The sequence below is a fragment of the Dicentrarchus labrax genome, unplaced genomic scaffold (assembly GCF_905237075.1).
Source record: "Dicentrarchus labrax unplaced genomic scaffold, dlabrax2021, whole genome shotgun sequence".
NCBI classification, from domain to species: domain Eukaryota; kingdom Metazoa; phylum Chordata; class Actinopteri; family Moronidae; genus Dicentrarchus; species Dicentrarchus labrax.
In genome coordinates, this window is record NW_026136712.1 from 15,947,078 (window position 1) to 15,969,985 (window position 22,908).

General features: G+C 45.0%; 1 protein-coding gene across 8 annotated transcripts in view; it reads right to left on the reverse strand.

Moving 5' to 3' along the window:
• Positions 1-22,908, reverse strand: part of LOC127373791 (C-terminal-binding protein 2) — a 94,262-nt gene that overhangs the window by 17,456 nt on the left and 53,898 nt on the right. For 6 of the 8 annotated variants that reach the window (XM_051418552.1, XM_051418551.1, XM_051418553.1 and 3 more), the window contains one exon: positions 304-458. In XM_051418552.1, coding sequence (XP_051274512.1) covers positions 304-458 — 155 coding nt within the window. Of the gene's footprint in view, positions 1-303; positions 459-9,180; positions 10,122-21,893; positions 21,949-22,908 lie in introns of those variants that run through there. The other 2 variants (XM_051418554.1, XM_051418555.1) reach the window with 2 other exon arrangements.

The following is a 22,908-nucleotide window of genomic DNA, read 5'->3' on the forward strand; positions in this document are numbered from 1 at the left end:
ATACAAGACTCTCTATTAGAACAATGGCACTGATATAGGCATTGCACTCAGTGCCACAAAGTGACATTAAATCATAATGAAGCCACTATATTTTAACTGGCAAGTGCGTATGGAGCTAATATAACACACTTCACATATCAGCGTTGTGATAGGAAAAGAAAGAGGCAGGCATGAGTGAGTGGCAGGCTCCATCTCTCTAGCAACTTTTTGCTGCTCTGATGTGGGCAAAAGTGAAGTGAGGTGTGTGTGTGTGTGTGTGTGTGTGTGTGTGTGTGTGTGTGTGTGGTTGTGAGCGTTTTCTACCTTCTCGTGTATCTCCTGTGTGGACTGAGCGTCGCAGAAGGCGACAGTAGCCAAGTCTTTCAGGATGGGCATCTCCACAGTGCAGTCGCGCCCATCCAGCAGCGCCACCAGGGGGCGCGGATGCATTGGCCCGTTCATGATTTGGGGCCGAATACCTGTAGACAGATGGAGAAGGGATGGACATTAAATCATTAATGTCTCAGCACTAAGGTTTTGACTCTTACCACCCATAGTGGTTTGTTATCTTGGACCTTTAAGGCTGTAAAGGGTTAGTTCACTACAAAAAAAGCATATTTTATTTTACCCCTAGATGTGTCTAACCATGCTGATAGTTTCAGTTTAATTTCCTGAGATTCTGAGATTTAATTTATGGTGCACTGGTGCTAAAAGCATTGAAACTGTGAACCCCTATATTTATAAATAAAAAAAAAAAACACATAGTGATATCAGCGATACCCCAAAATACTGCAAGGCTAGACAACACTAGATTTGAGTGATAAAATGCATCCTGGTCTCATAATTTGGGTGAACTACAAAAAAAAAAAAAAATCATAGAAATGAAAAAAATGCATAATGAAAAACAAATGGAGAAACACACACAAGTTTTACTGGAAGATACACCCACTGTGCAAATCATTAGACTAAAAAGTGACACTCTCCTGCCAGCTGCAGTCAATTTCTCCCTGTTTCCTTGAAATATAAAAGACAAAGTGTGTGTGTGTGTGTGTGTGTGTGTGTGTGTGTGTGTGTGTGTGTGTGTGTGTTTGTCTGTTTATGCACATGTGCTGATTAGGATATAGCAGGAAGCTTCTCTGAACTACCAAGCGTTGCTCAATAAATCAATGCGCCTACTCAAGACTGGATTAGACCACAGCCTCACTTACAGGAATCCTGTCGATCTCATGGCTCCCAAACACTTACATCGCATACAGAAACCCTCACATACACAGATACGTAAATGGAAGTGGATAAGAACACACTTTATACTGCATGCAGGTGCGCTGCACACACACATGCACTCTATCATACGAAGAGGAATATATTCCCTTGCGTGTACATATGACAGCTGCACACTAATGCATGCACACTTTGGTTGTTCTCATTTCTCGGTTCAAGGGAGAGGATCCTACATTTGCCTTGGCGTGAGTGGAACCTGCAGCTGTGCAATAGAATAAAAAAAGAGAAAAACTGCGAACTACACCTTTAGAAACAAGTTTTTATTGCTGCCCAGCCTAAAAAAAGCCAAATATCACTGAAATGGAGAGCGTTAGAGAAAACGCTACAAGCCTGAAACAAACCCACAGCCAACTCACAACTGCACTTCAGTGCACTTGACCAAGTGTGTGTTGCAATTTTGGTTTTTCCTTGCGCTTGACTCTCTCTCCTTCCCCCTCACCACTTTTCTCACTTAAAGTGAAGAGACTCGAGAAGAGCCGAGCTCCCCGGTGGGCCGACCTTCTCACACATCCCACTGAAGAAGACGTGTCGCACTGAGAAGACAGACAATTATGCGTCCTGCTTCATACAATGTTAACAAGCGAGCATCAATATTCATGTTGCACGCCGCTCAGACGCCAGCCAGCGGATGGATGGACCTGAGAAGGAAAGCAACTGTTCCCGGCAGAGTACAAGCGCCCTAACACTACACAGGTCAAGATCTTCATTCTCAGTCAGCAGCTATGGATCTGTACGAGTTGGGAAAAGAGGCCAAAAGTCACTCCAGAGATCCCCATGGATATTTCTGTGCAATTTAATGACATCACCTTCTTTTCCAATGGTTTCCTGCTCTCCTCTAGTTTGCCGCTAAGATCTGCATCTGCATGCTAACGTGTGACCTCACTCTGTGCATGCGTGAGTGCAGATGTGTGCATCTGTGTGCTCTTAAAGTTATCCCGAAGATTACAATGACGTCAGGCTCTTGGGTCGAGATAAGGAGCAGGGTGGAGGAAGGGAAAGGAGAAGGGAGGTGGAAGAGGGCTTATTAGGGACATGCTCTGTGGGATTAAAGCTGCAGAGGAGGCTGATTAGGGCAGATAAAGGTGAGATTAGAAGATTTAAAATTGTGAAAGTTGTGTGTGGCAATTGCACAAAACAGGCTGAAAGGCGTGGTGGGAAAACAAACAGGTGGGAGGGGGAGGTAGGAAAAACAGCGAGACAGAGGAGAGTGAAATTAAAATGTAAAACGATCGGGCATAAAAACAGACTAAACACTGCCTGTTAGCTTAAAGAGCTCCCGGGAGACATATCAGAGAAGAAGAGGAGGATGAAAGGAGAGAGCACATAAACGACAGGAGAGAGAGACGTAGAGAGAGCTCAGCTGACAGAAAGCGAGCAGTCCAGCAGTGCAGCCTCTCAGGGCAGGAGGAGGATTGCGCGGAGGTGTCATCTCCCCATGCCATCCGCCTATTGTCATGGTGATCACTTAACAGGCCTAGGCTGCCAGCTTTAATGCACTTTATTTTTGGCACCGCTGGCATCTGCGCCGAGAGTGGAGGTCGGAGACGCAAACGGCTGTATCCTCCTCACACTCGCAGTGCAAAGGGCGGTGGACATGTTTTCTCTCCTGACAGACAGACGGACGGCCGCCCCCCCTCCTCCTAACCCACAGCCAACCACCAACCACCACCGCTTCCGTGCCTACTTATCACACTCCCTGCTCAAGACGGGTGACATGATGGTGGGAAAGGTGAGCCCTGGCGACTTGGCTGTCTGTGCCACATCTGCAACTGACAGCACATTGAATATTAATGGAGGCAGCTGGGCGGTGGAGGCCAGGGCCATTACAAACTGGTGAGGGTGTGAGAGTGCACTTGTGCACTTAATGCCTGACCACATATGAGACATGCACACATGCATACAAGTGCTGAATTGATAAGTTGATTAATAATTTGTCATTAACCAAACAACCATTAAAAAAAGCAAACAATGCTTACGTAATATCAATATTATGATGATGAGTTCCTCTGCTTTGTATAATTATAAATGGAATATCCTTGGGTTTTGGACTATTAATAAAAAATTTAAAAGACATCACCTTGAGTTCTGATTTATGGAAATTGGCTTTTCCCACTGTTTTCTGACATGTTGTAGTCTAAACAATTAATCCATGAATTAATCCATGAATTAAACTAATACACTGATTAATCAATAATAAAAATGATCCTTTCCTTACAGTTTGATATGTGGATTTGACTAAGATGACACTTGACACAATGTCGCTCAGATTTTCTAAGTTTAAAGCTGCATTTATTTATTTTTGCCCACTAGGGGGCAGAAAAACATCCAAACAAGCTGCTTGATACACAGTAACGATAGTCCCACATCCAGCGTAATATTAGCATTCATTTGGAGTTGTGCCTCTGTCCACCCAATGAGCCCAATATTTACTTTCCTCTGATCTCTACTTTGGTTTCCACCAAAACCTGAGAAGGAATATCTGGCTCTTTAGCTGCTAGATGTTCTAATTTCACATGCTAGTTGCTAAGTATGGCTGCCATTTAGTGCTGGGGAGGAGATGTATAGCGGGTTTATCAGAGCCTGCACAGACTTCAAAAAAGGCTAAAAAGCCCAGGCAGTAGAGCTGCAGAGTTGATTGATTTCAGCACTACAAGCAACCTCTTTCACATCACACAGTCATTTGATTCAAAGGTAATATCGATTTAAGCATTGGAGGTTTGCTGCATGCAAGGGTGTCCTTGACTCACAGAAAATACCCAGAACACCTGTAACCTTCTCCCTGCTTCATTTAAGCCACTAGTTACTGGCTTATACAGATTATAGACAGCAGTGGGTGTGCAGGTGAGAGAAGCTGTGGGTGAGGCAGTAGGGGAGAGGAGCGGCTGGCAGGCAACGTCAAACCCCTCAGGCAGAAGTTCGACAGGCTGAACTCCATGAATCATCCACTGGGTTTCTCTCTGCTTCTCTGACCTTTCACTCTCTTACTCTTTCAATCTCCCTCTCACCGGCTCTCCTCACTTTTACATTTCACCACTTCATCTGCAGCGTTGCGTTTTCCCAGATCTCTCCCTGTATGAGAGTATCTTCTGACAGCTTCTCCATTCTGCCGATGTCTGGCTCTGTATCTCTGTTTGCTCACCATGTATCTGCTCCTCCGTCCTTTATCTCCATTTTCACGTATTCTTCCCCACTCCCGCTATCATTCCTCAGCTGTCTTTTAGTAATCACCGCCCCTCCTTTCTCTGTCATCCTTTCACCTAAACTACTGTATCATTCCTCCTCCTTTTCTATCATTTTCTTTCCTTCCCGCTAGCTCTGTCTTTCTAGGAGCCGGAGTGTGTATTTGTGTGCGTGTGTCCTCCTGTGTGACAGATTGATTCTCACTCTGCTGATTTTGATGGAGGGGAGATGATGTATTCGGGCAGGGGAAGCAGGGAGGTGACAGGCAACACTCCCACTGTGGTAAACTGACAGCATGTACATCATACCAGTCTTAACCAGAACCACTGGGTCTGTCAGCTGCACATTACCACCAACACCCGCTTCTGATGCATTCGTGACACCCTCCTCATCACCTTTTCTCTCCATGGTGATGCTTGACGGCATGCCTGTGGGTTGTGCAACTAGAATAGTCTGTAATAATGTTTGTAATTGTCGAAATGCGTTTAAATGTGCAACATGTAGCAATTTAAAACACGGCATTATAGACAAAAACTGCAAAACTCCTGCATTAATATTGTAAACAAATCATACTATGGTGGTGTCAGTCTGTTTTTGCACATACAACTGCCTTTACTGAAGATGATCATGTAGGTTGGGAGTGATATTCTTTAAGCTTTTCACTCATCTCATCCACAATTTACAGGTCAACAAAGTCTATACATCTAGTTTCAAATTGGGCTAACTGGTTAAAAGTGAGTGTGTTTCAGACATTTAGGTCACATGTAATTATTGTTTCAACATCAATAATGGCAATGTTAGACATAACCTAAATATTTAAAATACTCTCACTTTCCAACCGAATTCAGCCCAGTTTTAATCTGGATCTGAAGGTGTTTTTGACCTGCTGATCGCGGGTGGACTGAGTGAAAAGCTGAAAGAAACTCACTCAAGTCCAAGGTGCACATAGACATTTATTTGACCTGCAAACAGACGAATAAAGGCTTTCTGGGATTTATCTTCACCATTAATGATTAAAAGATTTTGATGCCATAAAGCTATCAATAGATTTCTCAAATTTATCATCACATTACCTTTTAAATTTTACCAGTTGCACCTTTAAATTTGTTTTTCTTTTATCTTGATTGGGATTTAACCCTTTGCATGGACACACTCTCTTTGAGGTCTTCCCACGCCAATAAATATCAAAAACAGATACTGTCTTGTATTGCAAGGAAACAAACTTTCACCTCCACTGTGACAAACAATCTCTCAGCTCTCTCTCGCTCAACAGTGCTGTAACAGCCCATTCAGCGGAACATGCAGAAATAAAACAGGGTGTTCAGCAGGTCTGCCATGTTCTCCACAGGCTCCTGTACTGCCGCCTGGTCTACAGCAGCCGCTGGCTGTCTGACAACACACACCCGGTGATTCAAACTGAGCCACGTACGAGCAAAGACTAGAGGAGTACATATACTCACATACAGTGCATCAAATGTCAGCAAATGTGCACATTGAGGGCAGGGGGCTGTGGAGTGTTGGGGGTGGTCACGTCAGAACTGCAGGAGGCAGAGTGCTCTTAATTTCACTCTCCTCCATTAATTAATCCCTCTCATTTCCTTTCCTCTGTGTTCTCGCTTCCTCTGCTTGTTACTAAACTGTTGCCAGGCTGCGAGTGTGTGTGTGTGTGTGTGTGTGTGAGAGTGATTTGGGACAAATGCATTTTCACTGAAGGAGGTAGCTGCTGTCGTGGGTTTACCTGCCAAAGCAATAAATGCATGTAACACATGTGCACACACATACACCCCCCCTGCTGGGTCATCTCTGTGTAATGATATACTCTGTCAGATGAGGGGCTGCAACTAATGATTTCCTTTATTAGCGATTCATCTATACAATTAATTTATTGCATAGATTATGAAATGTTAAAACACAGTGACAAATCAACCCTTCAACAAATCACTGTCACAAGTATCCAGAGCTCAAAGTGAACCCACTGATCTCCTAATGACCAGAAAACACCTCTGCTTCCTTGATACAATAAGTATGACCTTGCATCATACTTTCATGATAGCTATGTATAGCCTGTATCATGGAATAAAAAAAGATTTCTAAATTAATTCTCCCTACTTCATAAAAACAAGTTTCAAGATGATCAAAATGGGCCTTGAATTTCTAGTAAAAAAATTGGTGTCCATTACTGCCAGATATTGTGTTACTAAAATCTTTTTAAGTCCCTGTAATAAAAGGCGGTGAGCTCAGTTAACCGTCTAAAAACAGAACATTTTTCTCAATTAGAGCGCACAACAGTCGTCAAAAATGAGAACTGGGTCACAATGAAAATTATTTTGGAAATCTAGGTCTCCGATGAAAAGGAGGAGGCTTAAAACCACTCGACGTAGACTACTAGCATTTATGAGATCAGACTTTTGATTCTCAATCGCTCAATCTCAGTCATCCGCATTGTAATTCTAATCATTCCTGTAGACGAATACTTGTGGAACCCGAATTCGGCCCGGGCTGGAGGCTGCAGTTCCTGAGCCAGCAACACTTAGTCAGAGTCTGGCAGCAGGACGTAGCAGAGTGGCGCACCGGGAGATGAGGCCAGAGTTTCCATTATGTGGGGAAGGGATCTGGGAGTTTCTTCCTACCACTGGCCTCTGCTGCTGGTGTTATGTTGCCTCCGTGAGGCGAAGAGGGACCAGAAGGGAACAGGGAAACGCAGTTGTGTTGTGGTCACAAAGGGAAGAATGAGAAAATAGGAACAGAAAAGATTAAAAAAAAAGCAACAGAAGTCACTTTAGTGGTAATGGGAGACCAGACAAGCCCTCCACCATACTATCATCATCTGCTGCCACCGGTTACCTAGCAACCCCAAGCTGCTGTTTGCAGGTGGCTCCTTCATGACAACAAGGGTGGGTGGGGGCTGCTGCTGCTGCTGACCGGCAGCAGTTACGGCCATTTACTGTGCCACCGTGAGTACTGTGCTGAAACATGACCCACATCCACTGGTTAACGCAGGCAGCCAGTCAAACAGGAGGAGGTTGTGTGCGGGCGGGGGGAACATGCCCAACGGAGGAGCAAGCAGGGTTATAATATGGATATGTGGCCTGTGGGAATTGTGTGTAGGGTTTGGTTCTTATAGCCGGTTCCACTTCGGATTTAGTTCCAGGCTTGAAAAATAGCTTAATTTGCAAACAAATCCAATTGTTAACTGTTTTTATGAGCAAATAGGAATCTAGAAAACATTCAGGTTGCAGGATTTTCATAATAACTCACCACTGAATGCAGATTGCTGCGGTTTCAAATGGCAAATGTCGCTTGTAGTCGATTTTATCAGCTGTAGCAAACTGATGATAATTCTCCAAATAAGTTACCCAAAGGCTAACTAAAACTTGGCTGTTGTCTGGCTAAGGTGCTCTCTGCATTTGGCACCCGCGCTCGGCCAAAGATCATTTGTGATAGAAAAGGAAGAAAAACCTTGACATCACTCTACAGTACACTTTAGTGAAACAATGTTGCTGACAGTATCCTGTCAGTTTCAGTAGTTTTACGTGTTTGGAGCAAGCAAGTGAGCAAAAGTAAGTAAGCTTGTATATTCATAGTCAACAAAATGCCATCAAACCCCCAACCCTAATCATGTGCAATGTGTGCAGTCATGTGTGCAATAAGCCCTCTTGTGGAGGCACAAGTTGCAAAGGCAAAGTGAGATCTGCATGAAAACATGGACACAACAGGAATGCACTTGCATGGATGTGGCAACAAATGAATAGGAACCCACACACACAACCTTGGCAGACTGCCAGTAGCCTGACTGTGGAGTAACGGAGAAGCTTGGCATAATGCACAGATGTGCCGTTGGGTCAAACAACACTTTGTTTTCCTTGCTGGAGTTTCCTCCCTTTCATATGGCGCTCTGCCAGAGTCTGTACTTCTGGTTTAGTGAGGCTGAATTACTCATTTACTACTTTCCTCCCTCTTACACACACACAACCTGCCATAAACACACACAGACCCCTTCATCTGCCTGTGACAGCACGAGGTCACTGCATGAGTTGTAGTGGTTGAAGAGAGGGGGTGATGTGCGTGAGGGAGGCGGGTATAAGCACCCTTTGTTGGCAGCCTCCCTCCCTGCCCTTCCCCTCCCGTCACTTCCCAAAAAGTAGCACACAAAGGCCACTTGTCCTGCGCTGCCAGTGCCCCACCCCTGTCACCACCCGGCTGCCCGCCACACCAATCCATCCCTGCCAAGAAAATGAGCGCACGCCTGTTTTAAATGGTACCCTCTGTGTGCATGGGCGGGCCGGGCTCACACTCCACCACGGGACAAAAGCGGGTGTCAACAGCATCCATGGCACAACCATGCCGGACCTCCCTTCCCCTCCTTCTCCCTCTCTCTCTCTCCCCCTCTCTTCTTTTCCCGCTCTTTTATTCTTCTGCGTTGCCCCAAGCTACAGAGCGCGCTCAGGACCCCGAGACCGCAGAGGAAGCACAAACATGGAGCCAAGCGCAGCAGCACAGGACGGGCGGATCTCGAAATGACAACAACTGCTGGACCTACTCGCCTACCTTACCGACTACACAACACACCCACACACACACACACACACACTCTCCCGCCTACCCTCCTCTTATCCACACTCCCGCCCTCCCCTCCCCTCCCCTCCTCTACCTCTTCCCATCCACCTACCTCCCTCCCACCTCCCACATGCCAGACTTTATTAGACATCCAGAAAAGAAAACAGGAAACATGCTTCTTGCCTGGAAAATGTTGTCTCCACATTCTTCGGCTTAAGAACTACACATCGCAGCGAAAAACAGAGGATGGTTGAGGCGAGTGAAGAGGGGAAAAAGGGAAAAAAAATACCAAACAAAAAAACAGGGAAGTGGAAGACCCTCCGCAATAATCCAAGGAGGGTGCCCCCCTCCTTCTCTCTCTCTCTCTCTCTCTCCCTCCTCCTCCTCCTTTACTCCTTCAACCCCCCCTTCCCTCCCCCCAACTCCCACTCCCACGGAGTTGCTCCTCTTGGTCTGGCCCTGTTGGCGAGGGGATGGGTTTTTTTTTTTTTTTTTGCGGAGCAAGCTCTCACTAAGCCCCCGGCTGCATCATCTTCAGTCCATGCCTTTGAGGGCTGGGAGGAAAAAGCACCATACACCCGCGGCGTCCTTATGTGCGCACACACACACACAGCGACGTGCAGGCTGGTGATCGGATGGTAGCCGGTTTGCAGAAGGTGCTGGGGGTGTGGGAGAAAAGGAGGGGTTGGGGGGGGGAGAGATACGCTTTTGTCCCCTTTTCTTTTTTTTTTTTTTAATCTCCCAGGAAGAAAAGGCTGCGGTCGGGGAGCGCGATGGCTGGAAAGTCTCTCTCTCTCTCTCTCTCTCTCTCTGCCGCTTCCTCTGCTGTCAGCTGCGCAACATCTATTCACTGTGCGACTCTCTGTCTCTATGTCTCTCTCTCTCTCTCTCTGTTTAGCTCTTTTTCTCCTGCCTTTGTCTTAGCTGATAATAAACCAGGAGGGGCAGGAAAAAAAAAGATCTTGCAGCAGAAAAAAAAAAAAAAATGAAATCTGTTTAAATCAAAAGTGCCAGCTCGAACATGCAAAAATCTGAAGCTCTCTGGGCTCGCACAATTTACTCCCCGGCTGCGTTCACTTCATAGGATCCGCACACATAACACACTCGAGCACAATCCCTCCTCCCTTTTTTTTCCCTCCTCCTCCTTCTCCCCCGTTTTTTTATGTTTTATTTCTGATCTGGACTCCACAGTGTTTTAAGAACGCCTGCCCCTTTTTTCCCCCCTTCTCTCCCTCTTTCTCTCTCTCTGACACTCTCCCTCCCTCTCTTACACATACACACTCTTTTGCTTTCGTTTGCTCCCAGCCTCACCTCCCGATTATTTGGTTCCCTCCTCTGCTTTTCTACTTTCATCTAGACCTCAACAAACCCCCCCAAAACACCATACACACACACACACACACACACACACACACACACACACACACACACACACACACAGAAAAACACACAACCTCACCCCACCCTGGCATTTTGCGGGTTACCGGGAAGAGACTGGAATGGTGACATACACACTCACACACTCCCCTCCCTTGCTCTGAATATGTAATACACACACACACACACACACAGAAACTGAAACACACACACACACACACACACACACACACACACACACACACACACACACACACACACACACACACACACACACACACACACACACACACACACACACACACACACACACACACACACACACACACACACACACACACTTAAAACCTTAAGAACAATGCAACATTCAAGCCACTCCAGCAATAACATTACAGCTGTAGAGTTGGGCTGTTTTTTCGCACCATCAGGGAAGTCATCAGAGCCGAGTGTGTTAAGTTCACAGTTTGGTCCCTGGAGGAGAGAGGGAGGGAGGGAGGGAGGAGAGGGAGGGAGGGGAGCGAACTGACAGATCGCTCTGCTGAATGACTGCGAGGACGAGCGGGCTGAAAAACACCCTGTTTAGAATAACAATGTAACCGGAGCCTCCCTGTAATTCTGCTGCACGGCCAGAGCACGGCGACGCACATGCACGCAAATACACATACATACATATGCATGCATGCATGCACACACACCTCACCGGCTTGCATGACAGGCGCGACCAATAGACAAAAGAGCCCGGCACGGTCACACGCCAGAACCGATTACCACTGACAGTAAAGTGGAAAGGTGGAACAGCCCAAGCAGTTTTTGGCTCACAGGGGGAGGGTGGGTGGATCTGTCTATCCTGTTGTGAAGACTTCTTTTTCTTTTTTTTTGTGCAGAATAATTGTATGCATCCACTTTAAGTGTGTTATTATATATATGTGTATGTGTGTGTGTGTGTGTGTGTGTGTGTGTGTGCAGGTGACTATCAGGGGCTGCTGTTTCTCAGACGCATGAGTCCAACGAGCAGAGACACGGCACGTCAGGCGAGCCGCCGTCTGCAGCAATGACACATCTGAGGGAGTGTGACCATCAAAGGCAGCAGCCCCCACTTCCTGCCAGCCGGCCAGACACACACACACACACACACACACACACACACACACACACACACAAGAGAGAGAGAGAGAGAGAGAGAGACACACACACTCTTGATGGAGTGTGGGGATACGCCTGCCCCTCTGATCTTTCTCTCTTCAATAACATTAGAGGATGTGCAGGAGGAGGAGGAGGAAAGGGGGCCCTGATTGACAGCAATATGTTAATATGGAACGTGGCAGATCACAGCTTCTCAAAAGACATTCTGCGAGGTTGGGGATATTTTAGGAATCAGAAGAAGGCAGGGTGTATCAGAGAAACACTGGCGATTTGTGAATGGTCACTGATGACTGCCAACTCCGCAGGTCAAAAGGTCAAATAGTATTGAGCTCCAAGGTAAGCAGTTAGAAGATTATATCTGACTGCATGCAGCCGGTTTGCAGGTACTGTCGAGGTTCAGTCCTTCCAGGATTTTCAGAGGTGTTTTTGTAATTAGTTGGTCCAGAATGGCTGAATTTCAACTGTTTTTCCAATACAGCTGAGAAAATGTGCAACCATTTTGGTGTTATTGTGCAATAAATGTCAACTTAACTTACTGATGAGAGGAGTATGCAGTAATGTTCCACTCAAAGCCTGAAGAATCTTAGCTGCTGAGACTTCTAGAACTTTCTTTTCACCAGTCCATATAGTAACCACAGTACTTCTTAGAATGCCATGTAGGGCTGTCGGTAAGCTCCATAAACCAAATGATTGGTTTTGGGTATTAGATAAGAGATGGTTCAGTTTCTGTAACTTTTAAAATGTTCAATTTAAAGAGCTTGTTGAGCGTGAAAGTTCCGCGTGAAAAAGCCATGTTTTATGGAAACAGTCCTTCCCAGCATAGTTGGGAAAGCTTGTTTGTGGAGATTGTGGCTTGACTTATATTTATTTATTGGCCAACAAAAGTGTCTCTAGTCTGAATTTTTGTGCATTCTTCAAGTCTGACATTTTTTTTGGTGGGAATTTAGCAGGGATCATAAATATGTGTTCATTCTTAAGATCGCAACTACGCAAATTCCTAGAGGGACCCTGCTCCTCAAATATCTCCAAGTGATCTCTCGAGCAGGCGCCACGGCTGACGTTCTGAGGCTGACGAGTCCAAAAAGACGCAGGTCTCAACGAATGAGGTAGCTGGACTGAGCTGGGATGGGTTATGTGAAGCCACAGGCCTCGTGCGAAACAAACCGCTATATGCTCCTGACTCCAGCAGTTGACGTGCATGTTGTTACATGTTTGGAGGGGGCGAGTAAACACTAATGAGAACAGATTGGCACAGCAGGTCCCCCCCCCCCACACACAAACACACACTTCCTCTTTCAGATGTAGAGCAGCCAGACTTGGGTCTAAACCAGTACTGAAGGCGACATCTGTTACCCCCTTTCCATAAAGTAAAGTCACAACCACACCTTAGAGCACACACGTTTGTGCCTGCACACACCCAGTTCTTACTACACAACCTGATGCACAAACCCTGCACATGTATTTATGAGCTGAAATAAAACTAATCAATACTTAAAGCTCAATATTATTTTTTAATTTTGATGTCTTATTTTTCTCCATGTTTATTCAGTGCAATGAAAATCTGGGTAAAAATAGGTTCAAACGAATCTGCTCCTATTTAAAAACCAGTAAATAAAATAAAACTCTGTATAAAATGTAAAAATGAGTCTTAATACTACTTAAGATACAGGTTTATACGCAAAAGGGCAACCGTGCAATTTTTTCTTATATGAATTTCCTTTTTGAAGCATAATAATACATTTTTCATTTCAAATTCAGAGTTCAAGAATTCAGAGTTGAGAGTCCACACTGCCATCTCCCTCCTGCTGCATGACTTCTCACACCCTCGAACTTTAGCATAGTGAGACATCAAGAGCGGCGGTCATGCTCCTGAAGACCCAACAAATGGCCTGAACCTCGTTACAGTCTGTGTGGATTTACCATTGAGAGGGAGCCCTCTTCTTTAACCAGCCTAATTATACTGTAAGCGCCCTTTTCCTGTAAGCACTGGAACTTGGCTGCTGAGAGGACGCTGGATGTAGAGGTCTGTTAAATCCCCCTAAAGCACTTAAAGGGATTTTAAGAAAGCGAACGGGAGAACGAGCCAACCTGTCGCTTGGAGATGAGGCTTCAGCTGACCACATTATGACCAGAGGTTCAGGGGGCCATTTCAGATGCTGGACTCGGGTAAGCTGGAGGTTCAGCTCGAGAGCAGCTGCACCCTAGAAAATACCCCTACCAGCTTTTATAGTAGTTGCTTTGAATTTTCTTCCGTTCTCAACTCTATCTTGTGGTGTATTACTCCCACTTTGACTTTTTGTAGTTTTTATTTGGTATCAAGAGTATGTACTGTCTTATATGGTAATCGTCTAGCGCTTTGTAATTAAAGGGTCAGTTCACCTAAATCACAAAACACATATTTTCTTAATTACCTCTAGTGGTTTCTAACAGTCCCTGTGAACACTGCTGACTGTATCTTTTGTGGAGCAAAGAAAATCCATAGCACTGGGGCAAAGGCAGAAGTTTCATAGATGGATATCTCATAACCTGTGCAAATAAAACCTATTTGAATTGCTACATACAACTAGATTTAATTTCCTGTAATTTGGGTGAGTGAGCTCTTTAAGTTTATAAACAAATATGCTTATTCTTATTGTTATATTGATGAAAGCCTGACATATACTTGGGGCATGTTCAAACCTGCTTTGTTTAGTCCTTGATCTAATATAACTACAAGGCGTAGGTGAGCAAAATCGACAGTCGCTTGCAGCAAGCAAGAGAATGAATCAAGGTCTGACCTGGAATAGCAATGGAGTACGTTGATATTTGGGTGGATAGGGACTCCTTCCTGTCTTTAATTTCTCACTCCAACCGCAGAAACATCCAACCAGCACATCTAGCTTTTAGTGATGCATTTTGGCTTGCTTTTTATTTTGTCAGAGTGAAAAGAAACCAAGGACTAAAAATAAAATGCAGCCTCTCATCGGCTGATTCTGACCAGAGCAAATTAACTTAAGGGTCTGAAAATGCCCTTAGATGCTAAGTTGGCAACTCTTTCTTACAGAAAACAATGTCAAAGTGAATGAATAATGCAATATCATCTTAGCCAAAGGTCGTATTTGTTCGCTCAGTGACTTTGTTTAAGAGCTTAGACCTCTGAGGAAACAAGCAATGAGTGCATCCAACCAAAATATCAGGGGAGTCAGTGCTCTTAACATAAAGACACAGTCACCTTACAAAGATACATGCTGATAACAGGTTTATCATTTTGCCTTCTTTTTGTCCTTCATGCTCACTGACAATTCTTTTTTGGATTTTCGGGAAATAAGATGGCTGATCTTCAATGGATTGAAAGTTCTTGGTGTGATGAGAGGTGGAGAGAGGGAGGAAAAGAGAGCAGTAGTAATGTAGGTTTTTGTGACGCACGTCTAATTTCCCCACGGTGAATATTTATTTAGGACGCCCAGGTTTATCCATTGAGAGGCACCTGCCGTGGCAGCAGCAGCCAGGGTAAATAACCCCCCCAGGCATGTATGCAGACACACACACACACATACACGAGAGCCCCCACCCCCTCAACAGCGGTCCAGATAACAACCCTGAGTCAACAGTGCCTCTCTGCTTTTGTTTTCTCTGCCTCCCCTCCTCTTTCCCCTCCCACGTTCCAATCCCTGCGGAACAGCAAGGACCGGGACTGAAAAGATGTAGGGATGAGGGACAGAGAGATAGTGAAAGAGAAAGAGAGGGAGAGGAGGGCTAAATTACAGCATGGGAATGCAAATGAGTGTATTTTATTTGGGGGGAGCCAAGGAGGGCAAGCAGGCTTTATTTTCCAGGCAGGAACAGCCCCCCTGTGGCCTCTGGATCAGTTGCAGCGACAGTGAAGGGAAGAAAAGCGAACATTCTCACTCTGCCTTTTTACTTGGGGAGAAATAAAAGAAGAAATATTACAAATACAAAACCCACAACTCTCAGAGGCTGGTGCAGTCATAAAATAAAATGATATTTTGCTACGCTTTCACACCGCCACCACCGCCGCCGCCGCCTTCCCTCCCTCCTTCACTCACTCCCTCCTGCTCTTCCTCCAGCTCTGCCCATAGCAGAGACACACTAAAGTTACTGACATATGGGCACAAATCCCAGCCTGACTAAAACGCACCACTGCCACTGCCGCCACCTCCCCCATCTGGAAAAACAAAGTGAGAAAGTGAGCGTGTGCAAGAGGGAAAGGGACGAGGACGGAGGAAACGGGGTGAGCCAGCTGCAGGTGGTCTCCAGATGTGGTGGCTCTGGGGACGGGCCACTCTGGCGCTGTTAAGGGCAACTCAGAGCTCCCCTCCTTCCCCTTTTCCTTCCATTGCTCCACCTCCTCTCTCAGCGACAGGAGCCATCTGGCCTGGCAGAGAGAGTGGAGACGCAGCAGAGTCCCACCCTCCTAAGTGTGGCCCCTGCATGCCACTCAGCAGAGTGCACAAGTAAATAAAACGTATGCACACACATACACGCACATATACACAATACCTAAGGCCCCCGCCGCCCCCCGCCCTGAAGCTGTCACATGGCTATTAACCCATAGAAGCTGCGGCCCAGCTGTGCTCAATTACGATAAATACACCAGGGTCGCAGGGTCTTGTCAGCCAGGAGTCAGCCATCAGATACTATGAGGTGTCCACTTACAGCCTTTTAAAGCTCACTTTGCTAAAGAGTTACAGCCATTTTCATCATCATAACCCCCCTTGCTTCATCTCCTACACCCTCTGGAAAGAAACTCCCACCCACCTACTCACCTCCCTCCACCATGGCAGATGATATTTCACACTTCCTCTGGCAGAGCAGAGCCTCTCCACCACCACCCAACGTATCCCCAAACCCACTGTAACTCGAGTTTACATTTTGGCCACACAATATGACACCTGGATCACCTGACACCTCGAAGCTACACCAACACTGCCCCACGTCCTGTATGCCGTCAGCCAATACTTTTCACTTAAGCTAAAGCGCAATTATCTGCAAGAAACAGGATGTTCTCGAATAAGCGAAAAACAAACGCAGAGCCTCGAAACTGTTTCCTGGAATACGAACAATTTGACTTGTTTCATTCATAGGAAAATAAAATAGCTTTCCTCTCTCCAATTGTCAGTCATTACCATTCTGTTAAGAATACTTTTGGAAAAGGTTAGCCAGTTAAACCCCTGGCTGCTTCCTGCAGGCACATTTGGTCTTTGTATGGCTTGGGAATACTCTTAAAAGGATTCCTGAGTAATTGTCTATGCTGCAGTAGAAATTGGGAATGGAGGAAAATGGACTGTAATGACTGAAAGGGTACAGAGTAGTAGCAACATAATGGCCAATGAGAGTGATGCAGGGTTAATGCTGCACTGTTCTCTTGGATATTATTGAAAGAGTGAAACACTCCGTGTCCTATTAGCATGTACAACAAACTCAACAGGGGAGGAGGGGTTTGCCCCTTGACTAGTTTTTATTTATTCATTATCTTAACATCTGCTCTCTGGCATAAAGGAGTTTTTTTAAGTCCCTTCAGGGACACGGCATTCAACTTGCTCGTTATAAAAATAAAGACACTAATTCCAGTAAATGGACACAGAAATATTCTGATGTGACTGAAATGTCCTGAAAACATAAAAAAACAACACGGAGTTTGAAGCTTGAAGGATTTTTCGCCTTATCCTCGCTGTTCATTTTATATGTTCTCACATGGGAGATGTTCTGAGAGCCCTTGCCATGTTTGCTGGCGGCTGAGCTGAATGAATGGCAACCAGTAGCATTGATTTGCAGCACGGGCCACAGATCAAACCACAGGACAAAAGACTAGGCAGGAGGACAATGGAGGAACACAGTGGGCCGCATGGGAAACGAGTGACAACTGGTCGATCGGGACGACCACAGATGACCACAGTCGCACTCGTTCCAGGAAGGAACAGGCCTCACAACACGCGACAAGAAAGGTTAGTGAATCAGGTGTAGCTACACAACGAGGTAGCCCGCTGTGGTGCTGAGAGGAACGAGTTCCTCCAGGAGAAAAATATCCACAGGACCACAGATTACCATTCTACCTTTTTATTTCTACTCTTTTCATCTCCTCTCTTCCTCAATCCTTTTCTTCATCCTCTCTGTTTCGCCATCTCTCTCCAACTCCTCCTCGCCAACCACAGACCATGAAGAAAGTAAATATGTGCGCAAGGTAAAGCAATCGGTTAACCTTTGAAATACCCTGGCAATGAGATGTGCCGCTCTTTACTCTTTTCAGTGGTAAAAAAAGGAAGAAGAGAAGAAAAAAAAACACAAGGTTGGCCACCACTTCAGAGGGGATATTCAATATCCATGAGCTTTTTCATTTCACACTGATGAATAATTCAGGGTGACCTGCCCACCACTGAGTGGGAGAGAAGAGAGGGGGGGAGAGGCAAAAAAAAAAAAACGAAGGACTGGGGAGGTGTGCAGAGGTAGTTGTCTGTTTTAGTGGATGCAGCTGTTGCCGTTCGGCATGCACAAAACCAATCTCCTCCCCAGCTGCCGTGGAGAGAGGAATAATATACGGCAGAATTGACGACAGATAATTGGGGAGATTATATCAAAGTGCTGCCATTCTTACAGCGCGAGCAGTGAGCACACATCGTTGCTATCCTGTAAACAAAACAGCCATGGGATAAGGAGACTAGTAGAATTTATATGACAATGTGATCTCCCGAAATAGCTGGAAGATTCTTCTTACCAATTATAACGTCACAAGATGAGCACACACACATACCCACACATACACACACTCAGGCGCATAAACACACAATCGCACTTCTCATCTCCCCATTAGAAGTGACCTTTAGGCCTGTGGAGGAGCATGCAGGGGCCAGTGTGACAGCAGCTAAATTCCAATCAGCTGAGCTCTGGTCATTGCTACACAACCTGAAACATTTTTGTAAAGACATAGCTGCATCCTTCGGATTGAATTAATGACATTTTTTTGGCCATTTCCAATTTAATTTGGGAAACAATGAGGGACACCCAGACACTGTCTCGCAAAAATCTAATTTAAGACTCATTTAATCTTCAAATAAGCACAGGGAATACAAAAAGCTCACTTGAATAGTGTGGTTATAAAAAACTGAAAACTGAAACTGTGTTTTAGATTTCAAAAATGTTTAACCGTGTGTCAGAGCCACACCAGTTCTTCAGAAATTCCGAAAAACTGAATAAATTAAAAACACAGTACACAGTAAAAGGTGTAAACCCAATTAATTAATCAAAAACTGTGTTGCAAACTCGTAATACTTTTAAAGACCTGTTGACAGTATTTACTAACAGTTAACAGCAGCAGCACGGTAGATGGGAGAAAACTTAAGAAGACTTAAGGCCCACTTTCGGACCAGGGACAGCACTTCTGACCCTGTGCAGAGGTCAGCTGCTACTATCGCACATACAAACACACACTCAAACACTCAAGCTGTCACAAGCAGGGAGAGACCAGCTGTTCCTCATTCGCTCGAAGGCTCCGTTCCCTCCATGGGTTGGCTGGCTTCGCAGAAACCATTAATCCCTCTGTGAACGCAACCGATGGTTTGGAAAGATCAACCATGAGAAAGCAGTGAGGGAGGGGTGAGGGGCGGCGGGGCGAGAGGAGATGGGGCTCCACAACACTTTTTTCTTTCACTTGTTTTTTTTTTTTTTCTGAGAAAAAAACTACTGCAGCGGAAAAATAGATTTTCCTGGCCATATTTCCCCAGGGACACAAACAATACAGAGGCCAAGTGGAGATGGAGGAGCAGATAGTTCATGTAACATTTACCAGGTTCTCGGGAAACTGGAGACACATGATAGAAGGACTCCGTACAGATAAGCGTTAAAGAATCTAGAGGTGAACAGTGGCCTTTAACAGCACAGTCATTACAGGGAGAATGAAAATGTTTCATTGTTTTGGATTTGCACTTGCACTCTAGCACATTAGGATTGAAATTAAGCGGTGACTGTGAGGCTAAAAGTCAACTCTAAACTTTTTAGCCCTTTTAATACAGAGTCCCCAAAGGACAATAAAGCAGAATGGCGACACTAAACATAAAGTTTTTTTAATGGGTAAACAGTGGAGGGTGCTTGAAAGACCAAGACAGTCACGCAATGAAGGCAAAAAACCCTCAAAACAAATCCCTGTGGCCCCATATCTGTGGCTCAAAGACTTCAGATGACAAATCTGGGACCACTTTGTTCATTTTCTTTTACTTGTCTGATTAGTTCTGTACCCTAAAATTAGGAAGCATTGTATACAAAGGGTTACAATTCCTAGAATGCATCAGGTAGGTTGAAACGCTCTCAAACTAAAGCTGAAAGTCAGCACTTAACCTCACTGTTTCACTTCAAATCAAGCGTTCTGGAGACTGAGCCAACAAGTCGACAAAATGCATCACTGTTACTCTATGACAACGTTGTCCTTGTTTAAATAGAGTACATCAATGCAAGCATGTGGTGCTGTAGCATATTAATACAAGAGCTGGGTTAGTCTGATTATTACACAGATACATTCCCTCTAATAAACCCTGACCGATGCCATGTGAGCTGAAACCTCTTGTCTGTCTCCACTCATTCATATCAGAGGGATTAGTGAGGATGACACAAACTCCCACTGACACGTGATGCCTGTATAGTAGCATCCACACACACAAGTGCACATACACACATTATCTATGCTAGTACTCATACATACTCACACACACAAACGCACACAGATGGTCAGTAGGATTTCCTCACTCTAATTCTCAGCCTATTCCTAGACAGGTAATGTAAGCCATTAGCCCCTTCACAATAAGAGCCCCTAACCCAAACCCCTTTGATAAGAATTTGACTATGTTATATAGTTTGTTGCCAAGTTTTTTGAAAGTGCCTCCTCTTTTTCTGTGTAGCAAACCATCCGGTACAGTCAGGTTAGCAACTGCACGGAGATTTGCACTTTCAGCTTTTATATTAGGGTGTTTACATCCACATCAGATAAAAACTGCAGGGACGTTTATTAAGTCATTTTCAGGGGACAAAAAGTCATTTGGCTTAAGATAGTACACACATTTAAAGTCATTAAAATTATTATTCAATTAGTAAATGATTATGTCTGAAAACGATGACCCACTGACCTGGATTGAGGTCAGGTGACTGACCCTTGAGGTCAGTTATTGGACTCTTTCTATAAAAACTCTGCATTGTTTGTACGCTTAGGATCATTGTCCTGCTGCACTGATCTAAAAGTGGTGCAATATGTATAAAAATGGTTACACAAATCCAATGTGCTAGAAACACTAACAATGACAGTTGTTCTATACCACTGTCCTGACACATTCTGACTGCACTATATTGTAAATGCACAGTCAAAGGAAGAAAGAGACAGATAGAGGAAACTTAAGGTCTTGTCCCCATGTCCTGTTGTCACATCAAGGCGGCCTCAGATGAAGACAAACACTTCCTGCTGCTGAGAAAGGGACATCTGTGGTCTGTGTATATGTGTGGCAGGATAGTGGGGGGCAGCACCATTGTGCAGTGTGTCGTGCACAAACGCACACACATCTATATATCACAAGTACTTTGGAGTTATGCATTTGAGGCAACATAAGCACACATTCAAAGCACCCTCAGTCAACGAAAGAGCAGAGTGGCAGCACAGGAAGACAGACAGTCCTTTTTCCCAAAACACACACAGATATACAGGCATGTCCAGAAACAAAGTTTAAGGCCACACTGACACATAGGGAATGCTTTCTTCCTGAATAGCCAGTGAAAAACAGGCAGGAGTGCAGAATTAAATCAATGACAGACACCTGAACAAAGCAGTTTAGCCAAGGACAGCTGAGAGTACATTAGGCATGCATCCTCGTGGATGTCCTTCCAAATACAGGCAGGGAAATTAAAATCCCATTCAGGCCCCCATGGGAGCCATGCACCGGAAGGTTACATAACTGTCAGCCGCAACAGTGATGGCTTCCTGTCAAAAAGGCAAAAAAGGGACCTGCCATGTTTTGACAACCTCCCAGGAAAGAGCGGATATAACCTGGGCACAGTGGAACCAACAGAACAGACTTATACAGGTGAACACGTCAACTGACATATCCCATATGGCTACAAGGGGCTGTTGCCAAGTTCTGGTCTGTCTCTCCTTCCTGTAAGCTACAAGCCCTGCCCTTAAACACACCGCCTCCTAATTCTCCAGCCAAGAAAAGTACAGCTGAAGATGTTCTGTGGATTATCTCCACAAGGAAACCACGTGCTGGCATTTATGGACAACATGTAAGGGTCCACCTTAGTTAATCTACTGAGCACGCACACAATGCAGGCTACTAGCTAATCACATCACTAGCTAGCGGGTTGGCTATTCTGCTTCACGTGACAATGAAGTTAGGTTTACCCACCTGTGCTGCTCTGTGGGATGCCACTGACAGACAACTCCATGGCCAACTGCAAGGCGCGCTCCCTACTTTGGGTGGAAGGGAACTGTTGCAACTAAGCTCGACTCAACCGTTTAATGCCATTATTAACACTACTTACGGCTTTAGCCAACCAAGACAGCGCCCAGCAGAGAGGAGTACACAGGCAGGGCCCTCCCACCTGCACCTTTTACATAAATATTTTAAGGGAGCTACTGATTTCACTGCTTCTCACATCTTTGCTTTCAAAACTCAGCTTTGAGAATAGATAAGAATTGAACTATATGGAAATGCGGATGCCTCGGCTATGTGTAAATTTACACTTTGATGTAAGATGATAAAGACAAGACTGGTTTGTATTGGAAGAACAACCAATTTATTCAGTAGGTGCAAAAGGAATAATGTGTCAACTTTTCATCAATATGCATGTTTGAACATAAAACACCATGCATGTAATAAGAGAGGCTCTTCACTGGTAGAGCCCTTTGCACAAAAATGAAAAGCAATCTCTTGAGATGTACATTGCTGAGAGAGAGAGAGAGAGAGAGAGAGAGAGAGAGAGAGAGAGAGAGAGAGAGAGAGAGAGAGAGAGAGAAGAGGGAAAGAGACTAAGAGAAATGTTTTCATTAAGTGCCCTGCAACATCTTATTTTTTCACTCAATTTCCTCCTGCCCTAAACTGCAAATGGCTGCTCAAAAAAGAGTAACAAGTGCACAAAATAAATGTGCAACACTGCACGCAGGGCTCCACTTTTTCCCTTTCCTTAAATGTGAAGATTATCTATCTCTGATTACCACTGAAACCTAGGTTGCCTAGCAACACACAATTAAGAAGTATGCTTTCCGATCGGCGGCAAGGACTGCCCATTATCAGATGAAGTTACTGAAGCAACAAATGTCAGCTACATGCAAATGAGTTTGTTGTGCTGAAAGTGTAGTTGGGCGTGTGGGGGGTTGCTGCCACTGTGACCTTGGAAAGCAGTGTATATCTGCATGAAGCT